The sequence below is a fragment of the Zingiber officinale genome, chromosome 8A (genome assembly GCF_018446385.1).
Source record: "Zingiber officinale cultivar Zhangliang chromosome 8A, Zo_v1.1, whole genome shotgun sequence".
Classification (NCBI taxonomy): Eukaryota; Viridiplantae; Streptophyta; class Magnoliopsida; order Zingiberales; family Zingiberaceae; genus Zingiber; species Zingiber officinale.
Window position 1 is genome coordinate 27237099 of NC_056000.1, and position 21277 is coordinate 27258375.

Below are 21277 nucleotides of genomic sequence, written 5' to 3' on the forward strand. Positions count from 1 at the left end.
AATATAAAAGAGGAGAAACCACAATCCAAACCACTAATCTTGTTACCCAGATTGTCACAAGCAAGGTACCAAAATTTTATAAGAGTAAAAGAAGATTCACCGATGAAGCATCCAAATTTCTTTCTTCCACGTTCTCACTTTTTCCTCTCTTCAATTTTTCTTCTTATATTGTCTGATGGCTACTTATATCAAAACCCTATATTTATTTTATCACAAATGAACTTTGAAATAAACAACTTAGAAAAGCCCATCATCACTCACTAATGTGAGAGGGACTCACAACAGACTTATCATAAAGTTTGACATTCATTTCAACTGGCACATTCTTGATACACATGGAGGCCTCTAGTACCACCCCTATCATACTCTTATAAATATGTTTGTAATGTTATTGAAATATTTCTGTTTTTTAATAAAACAGCATGTTGAATTTCTAATATATTTCTCAAACTGTTTTTTTTAAAAAAATATTATTTGAATCGATCTGATAAAAAAAACAAATTGTAATTTAATATGTTTTGATCAATACAAGCCGAATTAACTAGAACCAATTATAATTATAATGATAGTAATTATTACGGCTAAAAATGAGATAGATTGTTGTAAATTCTTAATATTATTAGTTTCAAACTGATTTATCATTTAAAATATGTAAGAATTGGTTTCTAAAAGGGAAAAAAAAATCAAATTTCTTTCTTGCGTAGGAAACTACATTAAATATTTCATAATTAGAAAATTAAAATGTTTTTATACAAAATAATGCTTTCTAAAATGAAGAAAGTTTTCCGAAAATCATTTTTCTGAATTATTCAATCTTTGATATCAAGAAATAACAAAGTTTTCAAAAAAAAAATCAAAATTTTCAATATTTGATATTAAGAAATACTTTGGTTATATAATTTAGGGATGTACAGACGTGAACATAATTATCTTTCGCTATAAATTGATATCAAGAAATAATAAAAGTGTCTAGAAAACAATTTTTTTTTGGTCTTTTATGATTATTAGCCTTTCGACAAATTGGTGATGAGTAATTTTAAAAGACGTGATGAAGTGTATTTTTTTTAAAAAAAAATAATTTAATTTTATTGGTTCCGTGTTTGATTACAATGGGCCAAGTTTCCTTGGCCCATGGGCTTTCTCTCACCTCACCTCTCGCCTCGTTGGAGAATAAAAGGTAAGAGCTTCGGAAACTGCCGGTGGTCACGGGATCCTTTCGAGGTAATCTTCTCCTCTCGCCGTTGCCGCCTCCGTCGCTGTCTCCTGCGACTTCGTCGGAGCTCGATCTAGTCTCCGCCTTTTCTTCCTTCTGTACACGCGCCCCAACTTTATCATTTTGATTTCGTTCACCTCATTGTATTTCACTAGGCAAGATGTCTCTTTAAATCAGATGGTCGAAAATCATATACTAGGTTCGTAAAGTTAAATTTTTTATGATTTCTCCACCATTAAATTATAACAATTGGTTGCGTATTTGTTTCATGAGGGCTAACTATCACCTGTTCTGATCAGGGCAATGTGCTTGTGAAGAATTAATTTTTATTTTTATTTTCTGTAAACTTCTTCCTTTTCTTGTTCAAGTGTCTATTAATTATAGAAGGCTTCCTGTAAATATATTTCATCTTACAAAAGTACAAAATTTCCAACTGGGTTGTAATGTGCATTCAAATCACGAATGACATACAACTTGTGTATGGACTGTTGTTGATAGAGAGAGCATTGTTTGTGCAAATAGGAATTCTCTCATTTAATGTAACTGATGAACCTACTTTTTGAGAAAAATGCCTATTGCATTTTCATCTTGATATTGTATATGCTTTTCTCTAAAGTGTGTGTTACTGAGGATATGGTGCCTATATTCTTGTAAAAATTTTTTACACTCCCACCCCCCTAGCCAACTTGGCAGTCAGCTATAAGCTGACCCCATGATTTACCTCTCTTCACAAAATCTGGAGACGGACTATGAGGGACGCCTGGGGTGAGCGTAATCACCTTTTGCTACAATTGTAAAATTTTTTTACATATCTTGTTTGACTTGACAAATTAGTACCTCAGTAAAATTTGAAAGAATTATTTATAAGCCTTTTATTTATTTCCTATAGGAAGTTCCATCTTTTTTCTTGTTATGTTGTTGTGTTGAAGTTTCCTAACTTTGACTTTGTGACTCATATTCAGAAGGCAAATTGACAATGTGAACTATAGCTCTCAAAGCAATCTGGATGGAAGAATTGTACATGGCCTCATATATTTTGAGATCTGAGCTGAATGATTCACATACAACATTAGGAAAACATAATCTTGATGATTTATTTTACGAGATAAGATTAATGATTATGAGGACGTTGACTCCCAATATTCTAAGCCGATCTTGTTTAATTATCCCTGAATTCCTTGGATTTCTTATTTTCCAATCTGGGTTTTCTTTTTCTTTTTGTTTTTTCTCTTTACTTTTTAGTGTTTTTTTGTTGTTGTTGTACCCTATTTCAAATCCACTGAATATTAGTTCTTAAATTTGAGATTAAATTCTCAAAAGGCATATGCAACTAATATGCCATTGATCCGCTATATAGCGCATATGCAATATGTGGAGGCATAGAATCAATATTAAATTTAATTTGTATTTATATGTAAATATTTACCACTTGCAAAATAAGTGACTAACACTTACAAATTCTATCTACTATACTGGGTAGCTTAGGATTTTAAGTCAATTTGGTTCAATGTATATTAGTTCAAACAAAATATATAGGGTATTTTAAATGCACATGTAGATAACATATGTCATATGCAACCATATAGAATCAATATGCAATCACCTTCAAAATCTACCTAGGCTGTTGCATGTGTGGCCTAAGTGGTGGCAATTTAAAACCATGATTAAAATTCAATTCCTTTGAACTCCCTCGGTTATAATTCAATCTATGTCAATATACTATGTTGAATACAAAATTATAGTGCATCTCTTTTACTGCTATGGTAACATTTTTCTTTAAAGGTGCGTAACTTTATTAAATGTAAGAGAATTAGTATGATGTTTTGTTTCTAGAACTTGTATACTTGTTCATTACTATATACATACTGTATATAGGCACCTTGAGTTACTTCAGCAATTGTAGTACCTTGGAAAAATTTATCCTCGGTGATTTAGAGCTATATCCTTTGCCTTTAACAACAGTATCTAATAATGTAAAACTTTATCTAACTTTTCAAATTTGTTAATGGTTGTAAATTTAATCCTAAGTAATCCAAGGTCAAATTGATTATGTGGATTATACAAGAATCAGTGATGTTCAGGTAATATAATCATGCAATATAATATATTGCATGATTATGTTACCTGAATATATTAGTGCCAACTAAAAAAAAAAACTCATGCAATATAATAGAAAATAAAAAATCAAAGCCTATTTGACAATTCTGCTTGTAATATGATTAACCTATCTTTTCTTTTGAGTTTTGACTTCACACTTAGAAGGATATATTAGATGAAGAAAGAACTCAGCTTAGGAGAAGTAAACAAGACAGACTGTTAATATAGCAACCAGTTAATAAAATTCCTAAACGTGTATCAGAAATGATTAGGTGTTCCATATGATTGTTTCTAAAATTTTTTGGACATGATCTAAGGACACTGCTGGAAAGTGGTGAACTGGTGGTCCACTTAATTCACCAAATAGTTTGCACTGTGCCTTGAGCTGGGATTCCATGTACTCCTAGTTTCTTCTGCTTTATCTGTCAAACTCACTGATCATTGACTTGAGACTAGAGGTGTCTAGTGTCAACTCCAAGTCAATGTTTGACACAGGTTTAGAGGGGAAAGCGGAGAGTCTAAGTATTGGAGGACAACTATGTAGTTCTGAGTGTAGAAAATTTGATTAGATCCGTTTATCTTTTTCCCCATGAATACACAATATAGTTAGGTTTTTAAAATTCTTTGTAACTTAATTTGGAATTATTATTAAGCACTATGCATCCACTAAGGTAAAATTACATTAGTATGAAGATTTAGCTTACAATAGCAATCTAACTACTTGCTATTTTATTAAATTCACATGTACAACTACTAAATAACTATTCATTATTTCACTTGTATAAATTTTTTTTAGTCAAATCAAACGTTTCACTTGTCTTCATCATGTTGCTACAAGTGGATTAAGAGACGTTACTATGTGAGAAAAATATAATGAATATTCATAACCTAAAGATTTTCATGAACAACAGAATTTTTGCTCCTAACTAATATCTCCATGAAAATTGATATTTAAGAGGCTTTCACCGGTTAAAATATCCACCTAGAACTATTATTATCGGCTCTCTATATTGTGCATATGATCTCTGATATGGCGAATAGGGTAGGGTCCCCGAAGTGGGGTCAAAATTAATAAGACTGGCTGATGTAGCGGTCAAGGTTAAGGATGTGTTATCACTCAGGGCTAGCACGGTAGCATGGCCGATCGAGTGGCCCCGTCGATCGGATTACAAGTCCCTGCGGCTCGATGGAATCCTGAGACGTATTAATTTGATTTGGAGTCAAGTCCCCTTGGTCTGATTGGATATGATAGACGTACGACCCGATCAGACTCCTTGGTTGAGCGGAGGTTGAGTTCTCAAGGCGATCAACATTCCTTAGCTGACCCGACCCCCGTTCGAGAACAAGGTTCGACTGGACATCCTGGCCGAGCGAAGGCCGAGTCCTTAGGAAGGCTGAATCCTCAAGGTGGTCAACATTCCTTAGCTGACCCGACTCCATCAGCGAGGTCTGATCGGACATTAGAGGGGACTCGGTCGATCTACCATCAAAGCGTACTCAGGGCCTACCAACCCAATGACCCAATATTTTTTTTGGTGTTTTGTATAATTGTTGTCAGAGAATTAAGGGAATATTCCCTGTGCAATCCATACGAAGGAAGCTTCGACCCTAAAAAAAAAAGGGCAGCCCGGTGCACGAAGCTCTCGCCATGCGGGGTCCCGGGGAAGGATCCATTGTACGCAGCCTTACCTTGTTTTTTTGCAAGAGGCTGTTTTCAGGATTCGAACCCGTGACCTTTTGGTCACATGACAACAATTTTACCGTTGCGCCAAAGCTCCCCTTCAAAGGAAGCTTTGACCCTGCAAAACACAAATGGTGGGTCTATTTTAGGAAAGTTGTCAGAATGCCAGAATATTGGGTCATTTTTTTTGGAAATGCATCGATATTCATGCACAGAGGAAAGCTAGCATTATATAAGGCGTCTCCTCCTAAAGGCGCGGGTACGCAAAATTACGCACTCAGATCTCACTGCTCATTTTTATTGTTTGTCGCATTCTATTTTCCTCTCGACCACTTGTCTAACTTGAGCGTCGGAGTGTCTGCGACCCCTCCTTGGCCCTATCGCTGACGTTCTCTTCCCTCTACATTCTTTTGGCACGCACGATCGCTCACCTTCCTCCAGCTCAAATTCTTCTCACGGTCAATGTTGAAGCCACCTAATTGACTGTCTGTCTTTCCCAATTTTAGACATGATCAAATTTTACGTCGTTTGTAGGAACCCTGAATTTGAAACGCGTAGATGGAAGAAGCTGGACGATTCACAATAGTTACTGATGTGGCGATGGGGGAGGTCTACCTGGCACCGGGTCAATTGCCGAGGTGGAGGTTAAAGTCAAGATGGTCAACGTCATGGTGCCAGAGGGCCGAACGGAGAACAATGGCAATGGACGATTGGGCAGGCAGGCCAAACCGGCGAGAGACATCTCCGAGTAGACCACTCGTCCAGCTCGAGATGACACGTAAGATAACCGACGCTCTATGCGGAGTAGCAGGACTTTGAGGGAAACCGGATAGCTTATCCGAATGGGGGGAAGGCAGGTGCTACTAAGTCATCACATAGAAGAGCCACCGAGGTCGACAGAGCAGAGGGGTCCCGACCGAGCGACTACCCCTCTCGGCCAAGCAGCGGGACTTGGCCACGGACGTAGCAAAGTCCCGGTCGAGTGACTATCCCGCTCGGCCCAGTAACGAGACCACTGTAGTCTCTCGACATCCTTTTGGGAGATAGTGCCACTAACACGAGGCATGGTCGACAGACAGATCGTACGGCGAAAGCTTCTACTGTCTTGTTAGGGATATGCATGCCCTGTTAAGGTATGGTGTTAGAGGTACTTTCCTGATAGGTCCTTTCATAGGACATATCGGAGGGCGTGCCTATGCCTTGGGAAGCATGCACGTCGCCCGCTAGGACTATATAAAGGGGGTCCATCACCGACGGAGGTACGCATTATTCTTGAGTTTTACTGTTGCTATTGTTGCTCCGTTTTTCTCCACATTCCGATGACTGACTTGAGCGTCGGAGGACCAACGCCGGGGACCCCTTCCCTAGCCCGATACTGATGTCATTTGTTTTGCAGAGTGGAGCGAAGTCCACGTCCGATCAGCAAAATCGCCACCTCCCAGCTTTCCAACTTCACGTTTTCGGACAGGATCAGTTATTTTGTCGCAAGAGGACCTAGAGTTACTCATAGATACTAGAGCGCAAAAGTTGGTGCAACAACAGCAAGCAACAGCCGGATATCCTTTGTCAAACGACCCAGCTATATCTATGACAGGCCCGCACACCGAGCGAGGGATCGGAGTGGAAGGGCTGACTGTGTTCCCACTGATTCCTCCTTCTCCGGTCGGCTTCATGCAGGCGCTTGCACTACCGATTAGCCTTCTGCCCGTGCCTCCATCTCCGCTTGCATATCATCGAGCATTGTTTCACACGTCTTTCGATGACATGGGCCGAGCGGAGAGGCCCCAAGGATCATCTTCTGGAGATGCACTCGTTAGGGATAATTGGAAGGGGAAAGCTCTAATGGTCAGTAGCTCTCCTGAGTGGATAAGTATGTCGTTCTCCCTGAAAATATTGGAAGACAAATTGCCGAGCCTTAGCAATTGTGGAGTATGGAGGAGTGACCGATCCGGAGGACCATCTGCTCAAGTTTAAAAATGCAACTATTCTCCACCAATACATGAATGACGTCAAGTGTTGAGTGTTCCTAACTATCCTCTCCGGCTTTACACAGTGATGGTTTAACCGACTTTCAGCCGACTCCATTTGTTACTTTAAGGATTTCCGCAAGGCGTTTCTCCACCACTTCGCCAACAACCAACGGTACCACAAGACCACGGTTTATTTTTCCTCTAGCAAGGACTCAAGGAAGTGCTCAGGACGTACATTAAACTGTTTAATCAAGTGGTTATAGACATCCCTTCGGTCACTCCAGAAATTCTGGTGAGTGCTTTTTCCCAAGGGCTCATAGATGGGGACTTCTTCCGGTCCCTAATCAAGAAGGCCCCTAGGGATTTCTACTATTTGCTAGAAAGGATGACTAAGTACATCAACGTGGAAGAGACTCAGTCCGCTCGGAAGGAGGTAGCTATGCTTGCTCATGTCTCTGCCTCCGAACGCCAAGTTCCTCTCCCTCCTCTTGCGCACAAAGGACCTCGATCGGACCCCAGTCGTATCCACACAAGCATAGGCTAAACACGGTCTAGCATGTGGAGGCCGATCAGGTCTCGTTTGCCGAGCCCCGTCAATGGGTCTAGCCATTTTGTACTTACCACCGGACTGGAACCCATAACACTCAAGAGTGTTATAGGTACAATTAGGGGAGGCACCGACCGTCCAACCAAGAGTTCCGAATGTGATTGCTATCTCTAAACAACAGGCGTTATCCACGGCCGAACGAACCACCTAGAAGAGACATCCGAGATGCCAACTGCCCCAACAAGTACCCTAAGAACGAGAAAATAGTGCCCCGACCCCCACCAAAGTCAAGCTAAAGCGTTCCCCGACTCCACAAGAAGAAAATTGTGGTGGGGGGACATTGGTATGATAGCGGGCGGCTCGATTGACGGTGATTCCAACCGAGCCAGAAAGTCACACGCTTGCCGATTGAAAATTCATGTAGACGGGTGTAGCTGAGAGCAGGCGCATGGGCCAGAAATTTGTTTTGATCCCAATGACTTAGAAGGGATGGAAGTACCGCACGATGATGCCTTGATCATCAAGGCTATTATAGCTAATTATAATAAATATCGTACCTTTGTGGATATAGGAAGCTCTATCAACATCATATTCAAGAAGGCGTTTGATCAAATTGTAGATAGAGAAGTGTGAACTTCAACCTATGACGACGCCCCTGTATGGATTCACCGACAACGAAGTGCAACCGATCGGACAAATCCAATTGACTGTCTCTCTGGGGAGGAGCCCCTGATGAGGATCTGTCGATCGACCATCATTGTGGCGGACACGCCCTCGGCCTACAACGTGATTTTTGGTCGATTGGCGCTGAATAAGTTCCGAGTGATCGTATCCACCTTCTGCCAAAGATTAAGTTCCTGGTCGACAACTTGGTGGGAGAGGTGAAAGGGGACCAACTGGTAGCATGCAAGTGTTACGTGGATACGAGCAAGACCGAATCTTGCGCAGCTCTGAAGATCCAGTGAGTGGAGGTTAATGTCATTCAACGCTAATTTATGAAGAGAAGGAGGAGGTACAGATCCATCCTAGTCGATTAGAGACCACCACTCAAATAGCGACCGACCTGACCCCAGAATTCAAGGCTGATCTAGTCGCATGTCTAACCTGTAACAATGATATGTTTGCCTGGACGCCTCATGAAATCACTGGTGTATCACCAAGTGTTATGGAATACGTGCTCTATGTCCTCCCGGGCGCTCGGCCTGTCAAGCAAAGAAAGAGAGATTTTGAAGCCGAGCAGAACAAGATCATCTGAGCAGAGGTTGATAAATTGCTCAAGGCCGAACACATTCGGGAGGTGCAGTTCCTAGGCTAATTGGCCAACATAGTCCTGGTATCCAAACCCGAACTCGGGAACAAATGGTACGTTTGCGTGGACTTTAGGGATCTGAACATAGCATGCTCGAAAGATTATTATCCCTTGCCCCACATTAACCAAGTGGCGAACTCGACCTCCGACTGCGAGCTGATATGCATGCTGGACGCGTATTAGGGCCGCCATCAAGTCCCATTAGCTAAGGAGGACCAGGGGAAGGTTAGTTTCATAACTATCGAACGAACCTACTGATATAATGTTATACTGTTTAGGCTAAAGAATGCAGGGACTACATACTAACTACTTATGAACAAAGTGTTTCGGAAGTAGATCAGACGAAACATGGAGGTGTACGTTGATGACATACTGATCAAGTCTCACAGAGTAGATGACCTATTTATAGACATTGACGAAACTTGCCAACATTAAGGGAGTATGGGCGCAAGTTCAACCCCAACAAATGCTTGTTCGGAGCCAAGAGTGTTTCCTTGGCTACATAGTGATAGAACAGGGGATCGAAGCGAACCCAAACAAGGCACAAGCTATCCAGGACATGGCTCTCTCGCGGAATTTGAAGGAGATGTAACGGTTGACCGGACAGATCATGTCGTTGTCCCATTTCATTTTGAGATTGTTCGATTGGAGTCTACCCTTCTTCAAAATACTCCGTCGAACTATCAAGTTTCAATGGGATGTCGAGTGCGACCAAGCGCTGGAGGAATTGAAAGATTACTTGTTTGCCTTGCCTATACTTGTTAAACCAATAGTGGACGAGCCATTGTGAGTGTACTTATCCACCATTGAAAGTGCAGTTGGGTCGGTGTTAGTACGACAGGAGGGCAAAGAACAACAACCAGTATTTTTCTTAAGCCATTTATTAAAAGATGTTGAATGTCGCTATACCGCTCTCGAGAAGTTAACATATGGGCTAATTTTAGTCTCTTGGAGGTTACGTTCCTATTTTCTCTCTCATCCAATCATTGTATTAACCAATAACACCCTAGGTCGAGTGCTCATCAACCCGGAAGCTTCGCGAAGATTGATCAAGTGAATCATATAGCTCAGTAAATATGATATCAAGTATCAACACCGAATGACTATCAAAGCCTAGGCCTTAGCCGATTTTGTGACTGAAATACAAAATCTGGAACCAGAAGAAACTTGGAAAATCTATATGGATAGATCATCCACTCGGCAAGATAGTGGGGTCAGAATTCTTGCAGTTGTCCATTCCACTGGATTATCGAGCAACTAATAATGAAGCGAAGTACAAAGCATTAGTAGCCGGTTTGCAAGCCGCGAAGAATGCCGAAATCGCTCGAGTTCTAATCTACTCAGATTCCTAGTTGACGACTTAATTGTCAGGCAACTTTGAGATCAACAGGGAATGACTAAGGTTGTACGCGGAGGCCTTTGAGAAATTGAAAGTTGAATTTCAAGAAGTGACCTTGTAGAAAGTTCCCCGAGCGAAAAATCAGAAGGCCGATGAGTTAGCCAAGTTAGCTGGCTCCTTAATCCCTTAGATTTTGGACAAGCCTGTGGAGTAAATATTGTTGATAGCTCATATCGAACGGCAGACCAAGCTAGAATTACAGAGCGACTAGAGAGCGTCGTTACTTTCGTTCCTTCAACAAGGAAATTTACCTGCCGACCCGAAACAAGCGCGTATGATAAAGAAAAGGGTCGATCAGCTCACATTAGTTGGAGATCACTTGTACAAGAGGGTTTTCTCTCGCCCTTTGCTCAGATATATCGGGTCAGATGATGTGCAGTACATTTTACAAGAGGTTCATCAGGGTTCCTATGGAAGCCACTCGGGAGTCTAGCCACTCAAAAGATTTTGCTAGCCGAATATTTTTGGCCCACTCTACAAGTCGACTCGACTCGGCTGGTAGCCACTTGTTTATCGGGTCAAAAGCACCAGAATATCCCGTATCATCCACAGAACTGCTGAAGACCTCAATTGGGATTGATATTATAGGGTCCTTCCCTATGGCATCCGATGACCATTGATTATTTTTCTAAGTGGATGGAAGCTGAGGAGTTGGTAAAAATAACCGAGTGGATAGTCATCAAGTTCCTATCGCAGAACATCATATGCCTGTTCGGAATTCTCTATAAGCTTGTCTCAGATAATGGAAGGTCGTTCCAGGGTCGGAAAATCCAGGAGTGGTGCTCAAGTTATGACATCTTGAGCTTTCACCTCCGTAACATATCCTCAAAGTAACGGTCAAACCGAAGTTGCCAACAGAGAAATCATCAGAGGACTCAAAACTAAGCTAGATCATGTTGGAGGAAGTTGGATGGATGAACTACCAAGTATATTGTGGGCCTATCGCACTACTCCTCGAGAAGCCACAGGTATAACCCCTTTTCATCTGATTTATGGTGGAGAAGCAGTCGTTCCAGTGGAAGTCGTCTTGGAGTTCGATCGGAGGCAACTGTATGATGAAGACAACCCCGGTCGACGCCTTATGGAGCTCGATCTGATAGACGAGACTAAAGATAAAGTCGTCGCTCAACTGGTAGTATATCGTCAGCGAATGAAACAAAACTATAATCAAAGGGGCATCCGAAGATTCTTTCAAATGGGAGATCGGGTTTGGAAGCCGATCAAGTCGGTCGGGGATATCAGCAAGTTGGAGTCACAATGGGGTGAACCCTACAATATAGTGCAGAAGCTCACTTCTAGTTCCTACTATCTTCAAGACGTTGAAGGGAAAAACTTGGATCGGCCGTGCAATGCAAATCATCTCCAGAGTTATCGGGCCTAAGAATACATGTGTAATGCGTTTATATATCCTGTTGAATATTCACGCTTAATGAATGCAGGCAAACTCATCTCAAGAGGTTCCATTCTAAACTCTCGAACCTTAGCGTCGAGTTATAAGCGGATTTTCCCGTGTCCTTTGACCATCCGGTCAGAGGTTTAATTTCAGATTCTTGAGCTTGGTTGCCAAATTATAAGCGGATTTCCCTGTGCCCTTCGATCATCCGATCGGAGGTTTAATTTTAGACTCTTGGGCCTGGGTGCCGAGTTGTAAGCGGGTTTCCCCGTGCCTTTCAATCATCCGGTTAGACGTTTAATTTCAAACTCGTGCCTTGATGCCGAGCAGGTTTCCTTATGCCCTTCGATCATCCGGTTGGAGGTTTAATTCCAGACTCTTGGACCGGGTGCCGAGTTATAAGAGGGTTTCCCCATACCCCTCGACCATCCGATTAGAGGTTTAATTCCAAACTCTTGGACCTGGGTGCTAAGTTGTAAGCGGGTTTCCCTGTGCCCTTCGACCATCCAGTCAGAGGTTTAATTCCAGACTCTTGGGCATGAGTGCCAAGTTATAAGCGAGTTTCACCGTGCCCTTCTACCATCTGGTCGGAGGTTTAATTCTAGACTCTTGAGCTTTAGTGCCGAGTTATAAATGGATTTCCTCGTGCCTTTCGACCATCCAGAAGTTTAATTCTAGACTATTGGGCCTGTGTGTCAAGTTATAAACGGGTTTCCCCATGCCCTTCGACCATCCGGTCGGAGGTTTAATTCCAGACTCTCTAGCCTTAGCGTCAAGTTATAAGTGGATTTCCCCCTGCTCTTCGACCATCCGATCATAGGTTTAATTCCAGACTCCCGAGCCTTAGCGTCGAGTTACAAGCGAGTTTCCTCGTGCCCTTCGATCATCCGATCGGAGGTTTAATTCCAGACTCTCGAGTCTTAGCGTCAAGTTATAAGCGAGTTTTCCCGTGCCCTTCGACCATCTGGTCGGAGGTTTAATTCCAGAGTCTTGGGCCTAGGTGCTAGTTATAAACGAGTTTCCCCGTTCCCTTCGATCATCTGATCAGAGGTTTAATTCCAGATTCTTGAGTATTAGCACCGAGTTATAGGCGGGTTTCCCCATGTCCTTCGACCATTCGGTCGGAGATTTAATTCCAGATTCTAGAACCTCAACGTCGAGTTATAAGCAAGTTTCCTCATGCCCTTCGACCATCCGATTAGAGGTTTAATTCCAGACTCTCGAGCCTTAACGTCGAGTTATAAGCGGGTTTCTTTGTGTCCTTCGACCATCCGGTCGGAGCTTTAATTCCAGATTATCGAGCCTCAACGTCGAGTTATAAGCGGGTTTCCCTGTGCCCTTTGACCATCCGGTCGGAAGTTTAATTTCAGACTCTTCAGTCTTAGCGTCAAGTTATAAGCGAGTTTCTCTGTGCCGCTTACTTAACGTCAAGTAACGTTTCCCAACTCTTGCAACTTAACGTCAAGTCATGGGTGGGGTCCTCCGTACATTTATTGAGAAATCATTTAGCCGCTTACTCGACACGATTCAGCTGCTCGCTCGGTATCATTTAGCCGCTCGCTCGGCACTATTCAGTCACTCGCTCGACATAATTCAGCCGCTCACTCAGCACTATTCAGCCACTCGCTCAATACCATTCAATCGCTCTCTCAACGCGATTCAACCACTCGCTCGGTATCATTCAACCGCTCGCTCGACACGATTCAGCCTCTCTCTCAGCACCACTCAGTCGATGGACTGGACTAATTGATTAAGGACGAAATCTCAAGGGTTATTTATTTATTGTTCACTTGGTCGATATTGCATCAATAAGCCTCTAGTAAGGTCATGAAGAGAAGGTGAGCGGATAGTCACATTACCAAGGGTTGCGCATACCTGCTAAAGCGAAAGGTTTCCGATCAATCGGGGTGATGCTTAGTCGTGCGACATTTGTTTAAGCATTACTCGCACAAATTTGTGCGCATAAATTAACTCGATGCTAAGGAAAAGATGCACGACATAACACCAAGGAAAAATGGCAAAGGCTAAACAATAGTAGAAGAATATATACAGTAAAGTAGCACAAGTTCTTACGCATTTACAAGGCTAAGGGGAAGAAACCCCGAAGGAAAAAGTTCTCATAAGAATACTAAGCGAAGTCTGGGAAAGCATCATTTGAAATATCCTCTAAAATCTTTGGCGGCGAATGAAATTCTTGGGGATGTCTGCTGTCAAATAGCTAGCTTACCAACATTGCTTTATGGCTCCTTCCACACCATAGCCAAACATCTTTGAGGTACGTTAGCTGAGCTTCATATTGAACTCCCGAGAGCGCAAGTAATCCACTCTGTAAGCTTCTAGCCGCTTGGGCTCCCCCACCTTGCAATTTGCCAGCTCAGATTTTTCCCTCTAGCTCGATGTCCTTGGAATCCAGGGTGCGTTGTTTCTCTTCAAGCTAAAGGTCCTTGACAGTCAGTTTGGCCTCTTTGTTGGCTAGCTCGCAGGTAAGTGTGGACTATGCTTCTTTTAGCTTCTTGGCAAGGGCTTGGGCTTCAATGTTCTTCAAGTCCAGGTCGGATATGACCCTTAGTTTCCGAGTGATCTCCGATCAGAGGCGGGATTCGGAAGTCTGTAGTTGTTTCTGGAGCTTCTCAATTTGGCCCGCCTGGCTGAGTCCTGTATCCTTCTGTTCAGTAAGGGCCCACTCGGCTCTTAGCAGCAGACTTGACTCTCTAGCTCTTTCTTTAGGCGAGCCACTTCAACTTGGAGTCGCTCATAGGAACCCTAAGAAGTTCCTGCTCCTCCCATCGAGCCCTTAAGGGTCCGGTAATTATGACTTAGCTCCGCCATCTAGTCAACCAGAACTGACAAAGTAAAGGATAAATTAAAGTTAACACCACAAAAAAAGGGTATATGACAGTGGAGAAAGTTTACCCCTGTGACATCTTGGGAGAAGCGATCGATCAACTTCTCTGGGGAGCACTCGGATGTGTGCGCCCGGGAGTCCGCCCAAGTCTAAGCCAGCGAGCCTTGTATTTTTATCAAGTGCTAAGGGGGGGAGTGGCACGGAGGGGTTTGTGCAAAGTCACTCATGAGAAGGCAGCCTGAGTGTGGCGTTGACTTTCCTGGGCCCGGACCCTTATGAGCTAGACTTAGACTTTGATTTGGGTGTCGAGTATATTTTAGAGTGGGGCCTTGTTGGTTCGGTCGGCGAAGGAGATAAAAAGGAAATTGGCAGCGCATGATTCGCTCCGATCGGCGGTGCGGGGTCTGGTGGTGTCCGCTCAGATGAAACAGGAATTAGACGGTGGGCTCCGAGTTCAGGAGGAATTGACAATGAACTCTCTCCCTGCTCGGACAATGGACGAGGTGCCAACGCTTCGGTGGAATTTTGTTGCATGTTTGTAGCTGAGCGACATCTCTTGAGACGTTGACGTTGAAGCAGGGGCTCGTCATAGGCGGTGGACTAAGAGGAAACCTCTATGGCCATCACAGAAGGACGAGGGGGGAGGGTGCAATTCCTCAGTATTAGCAGCCACGTCACTCCCCGAGAGTTGGCTAGCGCCCTCCTCGCCGGCTGACTCCTCGGTTGAGCTGATCGACCAAAGCCTATGGCTTGCCAGCTCAGCCTCACCGTGTTCGTCTATTGCTTCGTCGTCTAGCTTGGTGGAATCCCCTAGGCAGGCTTCCACATGGTTTTGACTGCCAAATAGAAAAAAATCAGTTAGATACAACAATAGAGGGAGGTTGAATTTCTCACCAAAGTTGTTGGGCATCCTAGTTTGGATGAGACTGAGTCCGAAGATATACAAAACATCCTCCAAGAACAGCTGGTGAATGTTGAACTTTCAGTTGGACAGCTGACTGAGGCAGTGAGGTAGGTCGGCTCCCAGTGGAATCCGTTTAGCTCGGGAGAATGAGACAATTTCATTTGCCAACCTGTCGGGAAGGATACTAGAGGGACTGACTGGAAGTAAAAGTAATGAGACTTCCAACCTTTGTTGGAAGTGGACATTTTATCGAAGAAAACAGCACCCATTCGGGCTTGGAGAATAATAACATTCTGCTCAGATTTTTTGGGATAATAAAAATAATGGAAGACTCGGGGGTGTAGGGGAACTCGGTACAAACGAAAGAGGATGATGACTCCACACAAAAACCTAATAGAGTTGGTGGCTAACTACTAGAGCTGAATGTGTACATTGGTGGCTAACTGCTGGAGCGGAATGTGGAAATATGTACAGACTTCCGAGAAAAAGGGATGTAGTGGGAAACGAAGGTCGGCCAGAAATTGATCCTTAAAGAAGGTTATGTAGCCGGCAAGGGGAGGATGAGGACGATAGTGGCCGGAGGGTATGATATGGTGGTTGTGGGGGAGATTATAAGTCACATTTAATCCACTTCCCCGCCGTTGAAGTCAGAGGCGATGGAAGTGTACCAGAGATTGTGGACGACGATGGGAGGAGCAGTGGCCATGAGGAGCAGGAAAAGTGAACGAAAAAGGGATGAAAAACGAACTTACGGCGAAAAGATGAAACCTAAAAAATTGTTTGCAGTAGCGAAGGAAGTTGAAGAAGTCGAGGAAGAAGGCGAAGATGAGAATAAGAAAACGATAGAAGTTGTATCAAAGGTTGTAAACCTTAAAAACCCTAGCAGTGCCCCACTACAACCGTTTGATCATGGGAGCAAAGGAGAGAGGATTAATCAACGCCGTCGAATTTGAACCGCTAGAGGTCACATCAAATTTCAACAGTAACCTGCTGTTTTAGATATTCTTTTCATAGGCGTGCGCCACATGGTAGAAAGATACAGGCCGCATTTTTTAGGGATGAGAGGCAGTAAGCATGCTTATGCTCATCATACTAAGCATTAATGGTGAATGACGTGTCCTGTTTTCAAAGGACAAGTATGACGTCAACTCGAGTCGAGTGACGGATCAGGGACTGAGCATCCGATCGGAACATGAGAAACACAAAAAGACACAAGTGTCTAGTCAGTCGGACTTGCAGCCTCCAACAACTAGATTTGAAGGGGAGACTTGTGATATAAAGAATAGGGTAAGGTCCCCGAAGTGGGGTCAAAGTCAATAAGGTCGGCTGATATGGATGTCAAGGTTATGGAGGTGTTAACACTCGGGATTAGTACGGTAGCACGACTCGATTGAGTGGTCCTGCCGATCGGATTGCGAGTCCCCCCAACTTGATGAAACCCTAAGACAACCGAATCCATAAGGTGATCAACATTCCTTAGTTGACCCGACTCCATTCGAGAGCGAGGTCCGACCGGACGTTAGAGAGGAATCGATTGGTCTACCATCAAAGCATATTCAAGGCCCACAAATCCAACGACCCAATATTCCTTTTTGACGTTTTGTATTACCGCTGTCAGAAAATCAAGAGAATATTCCCTGTGCAATCTGTACGAAGGAAGCTTTTACCTGCAAAGCACAGAAATGGTGAGTCTATTTTAGGAAAGTTGTCAGAATGCCAGAATAGTCGGTCCTTTTTTGAAAATGCATTGATATTCGTACACAAAGGAAAACTAGCACTATATAAAGGGTCTCCTCCTAAAGGGCCGGGTACGCAAAATTACACACTCGGATCTCACTGCTCATTTTTACTGTCTGTCGCACTCCATTATTCTCTCGATCATTTGTCTGATTTGAGAGTCGGAGTGTCTGGCCCGGTTGCTGACGTTCTCTTACCTCTATATTCTTTTTGACATGCAAGACCGCTTGGCGTCACCTTCCTCTAGCTCAAAGTCTTTTCACGGTCAACATCAAAGCCACCTAGCCGACTGTCCATCTTTCCCGTGTTCCGATAGGATCAATCCTTTATTAGGATCTCTAATTTTTTGCGCATAGATTAATCTAATGCAAGCAATGATGTCATTGTGTGCATGAACTTCGAGATGGCGCTCTGCTGCTGTCAAGTTGCGTCAATATAATCTGAAATTCCTGAGGCGGGCCTCTACTGTTTCTAATTGTTCCTCAACTATGTAGATTTCAGTCCTCTTGGCATGATTGCTGCTGATTGTGTTATGAACCAATTGGAAACCAACACGACATGGATCATTCTTGTCAGCTACCGAACAAGTACACACACTGAACAATAGGTGACTGAAACAATATCCATGTCTTTTTGTTTGATGTATCATTTTGTTCCTCTGCAGGCAGCCATGTTCAAAGGGAAATCATTCTCCTGCAAAAACCATGTGAGATGTTCCGTTCAGACTGATTATATGACTGCCTTGGACCTTAGTGGGTTCTGGATTCTTACTAGTATTGTCCTTGCAACTTATGGCAATTCTGCATTGTTGTACTCAGAACTCTATATGAAAAGGAAAGAACACTGAAAGCATGCAAATTAAATGGTAGTCTTTTTAGGGGGCAGTGTTGAATGGTGTTGCATGTGATGGTCACTAGCTAGATCATTCTCATTTCCTTGGTTATGGATTTATCGTACTATGTTGGTGGAGGTCATCAGACTAGTGCATAGACAAAGGTGCTAAGGAGGACTTCATTGTTTCATGGAGAAAGTGGTAGGTCCATTTTCCTCTGCTCAAGTGCAAGTTGAATACTTCTGCTCAAAAGAAAAAAGAAACACAAAGCTAGTGCAAGTTGAATACCTTTTGATGTGCCACAAAGTCACGAAGCAATATGTGATACGTGGTCTAAGGACACTGCTTGAAAGTGAGCGATCACTTAAGTGACCAAATAGGTTGCACTGTACCTTGAGCTAGGATTCCATCTACTCCTAGCTTCTGTTTTATTTGTCAAACTGTCACTGGTCATGACTTGAGATGGATCAATATTCATTTTCATGTCATGTTAGAACATTTGGTAATATGCTGTCTATAATAATTGTAGGCAATTTTTTTTTTTATCTATCTTGTTATTTTTGTCTAGATTTTGAATCAACCTAACAAAAGAACACTGGCCATATTCTTTCACAGGTAGATGGATTAAGAGAAATAATAAAAAGGTGCAGATTGATGCTAACAGCATTTTTTCTTTCAAACATACTGATGAAACTATAGAAGTTATCAGATTGCAAAGGTATGTGTCAATCTGAGTAAAAACATACTGGCTTCATGTTTATTGATCATGATTTTCTCGTGTCCCTTTGATCTAAAATACACGGACTTGACAAGCACAAAGTTTCAGTCTCAATTTGTTTGAAGGTTTAAGGACATCTGTATCAGACATAGTTCATCAGGAACCATGGTTAGCAATGGTCCTCTCTTCCTGATAAAAGTTGCATGAATGGTGGAAGTTATGATGACTGGTGCCATTGAATTCTCAAAAGGATAAGTGCGAAGGGGATGGAAAAACCAACTAAAACAGCAGGAATGCTAGGATTCAGGCTTTTTCTCCACTGCAATGAATGAAATAATTCTAAAACGCATAAAAAACCAAAATTTCTCATGAGAATTGTGTTTTTTTTAAAGTAATATCCAGTCAACATGCTAAGGACAAGGAAGAGTGCCCTATGGCGAAAATTTTCAAGATTTCAACTGATTTGACTAAAACTGCTGCAAATCAGTGAGCTGACTTATGTGGTGATTGTGTTGATTGATTAATGCACTTCTACATAAACCTCATTGTTGTTCCCACAATATAGTGAGTAAACAAAATTTCAAGATCTCATCTGATTTGACTAAAACTGGAATGAACCAGTGAGTTGACTTTTGGTGACGGTCCTGATTGATTAATGCACTTCTGTTTGGTGGGTGGTGAGCACTCTCTTCCACATAAATCTCATTGTTCTTCAAGTTTGAATCCTTACCCGGTATAGTGAGTAAACAAAGGTAAGGCTTCTATGTATATGGATCAGTATGGGACTATTTCACTTTCGGCTCTGATGAAGTGATTGAAATGTTTGGACTAAATGGATAATTCAATGCTGATTGATCTTCCTTTAATTAGGTGCTTCTTCACTTGGAATTGTGTAGGGCTTCTTGTGTTAGCTATTCATGGATGACGATGCATTAAGACGCGTTGGATTCTTTCAATTGGTTGCTAATGGGCATCATTGTAGATATTTCTTCCATATACTCAAGTGCTGAGATCTAAGGAAAGTCAGAAATTCAGAAAGTTTTCTCAGATCAATTTATGCAAGGCTTTCCTCCACACTGTTCCCATTAGTTCAAGCTTTTTGGAAGGATCAGTTTCACTATTTTCTAAAGTTGAATGTGATCAGTAACCTAGGCCATCTACAAAGCCTTGGGGTGAATGGAGTTAATATTGATTTTCTTTTGCATATTTGCCATCTGGTCAAATTTGATTTGCTTCTTTCTTTTTGATGAATTTTATAAAGGTAGAGAGCTATATTACATTCCTTGAACTTCTTGTACCTCTCATTCATTCCAAAGTTAGAGGATGATTGCAAGAGTTGTGTGGATCATTGCTCTTAAACACTTGTTAGTAAGGTAATCTATTAATTTCCATGGTGTTGGCTCTCAGGCTTTCAGAAGTTACGAATGTCCTTTATCGGGATCCCTACTTTATGGCTCATGACTGGTTTGTTTGTATTATTTCATCTGAAAGGAAGCATGATGTAATGGTAAATTTGTTGTCGCGTGATCTTGTTATCACGGTTTAAATTATGAAAATAATTTCATACAATATAGAATAAAATTATATATAATAAATTTAATGTGATCCAATTCTTATTTGGGATCATATTCTTTTGAATTTTATAAATACAATTTATAAATTTTTTTATAGAATTTAATTTTTCTCTCTCATTTTATAGAATTTTACAAATTTATTTAGGCAAAAAAATGAAAAGGGCGTTCTTGTTTTTTAAAAAAATTAAAAAAGTATTCTATTAGAAATTTTATTCCAATGGTATTATAGCAGATATCGATACTTGCTACAACTGCTATAATGTGTAAAAATTATTGAGTAGTTGATATAATGGTATTCCTTATTTCTAATGCTATTGTAGTAGTTAGCTTAGTTGCTACAGCATATAGAATTATTCTCTAATTATTATAATATATAGAAACTACTAAATAACTGTTATATATAGAGGTTAATGGGTAATTGTTATAATTATTTTAAAATGATTTTGAATACTTTAAAAGAATAATAGTTTTGATGAAATTTAAATAATTTTAATGAAATTATAATTAAGATTTAAAGTGCTAAATTTTAAGATTTAGAATTTAGTGTAGAAGTTGCTCAGTAGTTATTATAATATGAAAAATTAACTATTCACTTTAATCAAATTACTATACATAAATCATTATTATATCAATTTTTTTTACCAATTTAATTAAAATTATTTAAACTTCGTCAAATTGTTTTAAATTAATTAAAATCACTTTAAAATAGTTGTAGTTAAATCTTAAACCTTAAATTATAAATTCTAAACTCTAAAATCACTTGAAAAAAATTATAGTAGCTATTGTCTAATTTCTATACATTGTAACAGCTATTGATAGCATCTCTACATTATAGTAGTCACCGATAACTACTATAACAATGTTGGATAAGGGGTATCCTAGAAATAAATTTTATGGAGCGTCCTTTTATTTTTTATTTTGAAAAATAATTTTTTTATGATTTAGATAATTTAGGAGGCACTTTTTTATTTTTTTTTTCAATTTATTTTTTTTATCTAGAGAATTCTGAATATTGAATAAAAGTTTTAAAGACAAGAGTTAAGAGGATGCCCTTTTTT

The 21277-nt window shown here is 41.3% G+C and overlaps 1 protein-coding gene across 14 annotated transcripts; it reads left to right on the forward strand.

Moving 5' to 3' along the window:
- The first annotated feature begins 1198 nt into the window (after positions 1-1198).
- LOC122008152 lies at positions 1199-20034 on the forward strand. 14 transcript variants are annotated; one of them, XM_042563765.1, is made up of 5 exons: positions 1199-1412; positions 17590-17682; positions 17760-17801; positions 18543-18645; positions 19267-20034. In XM_042563765.1, the coding sequence occupies exons 1-5, from the start codon at positions 1391-1393 to the stop codon at positions 19295-19297; spliced, it is 291 nt and encodes a 96-aa protein (XP_042419699.1). In that variant the 5' UTR covers positions 1199-1390; the 3' UTR covers positions 19298-20034. The 14 variants fall into 14 exon arrangements, 3 of the variants coding, with proteins under 3 accessions (XP_042419699.1, XP_042419697.1, XP_042419698.1); XM_042563763.1 differs by having other exon boundaries at positions 19516-20034; XM_042563764.1 differs by having other exon boundaries at positions 19542-20034.
- Positions 20035-21277: the final 1243 nt, after the last annotated feature.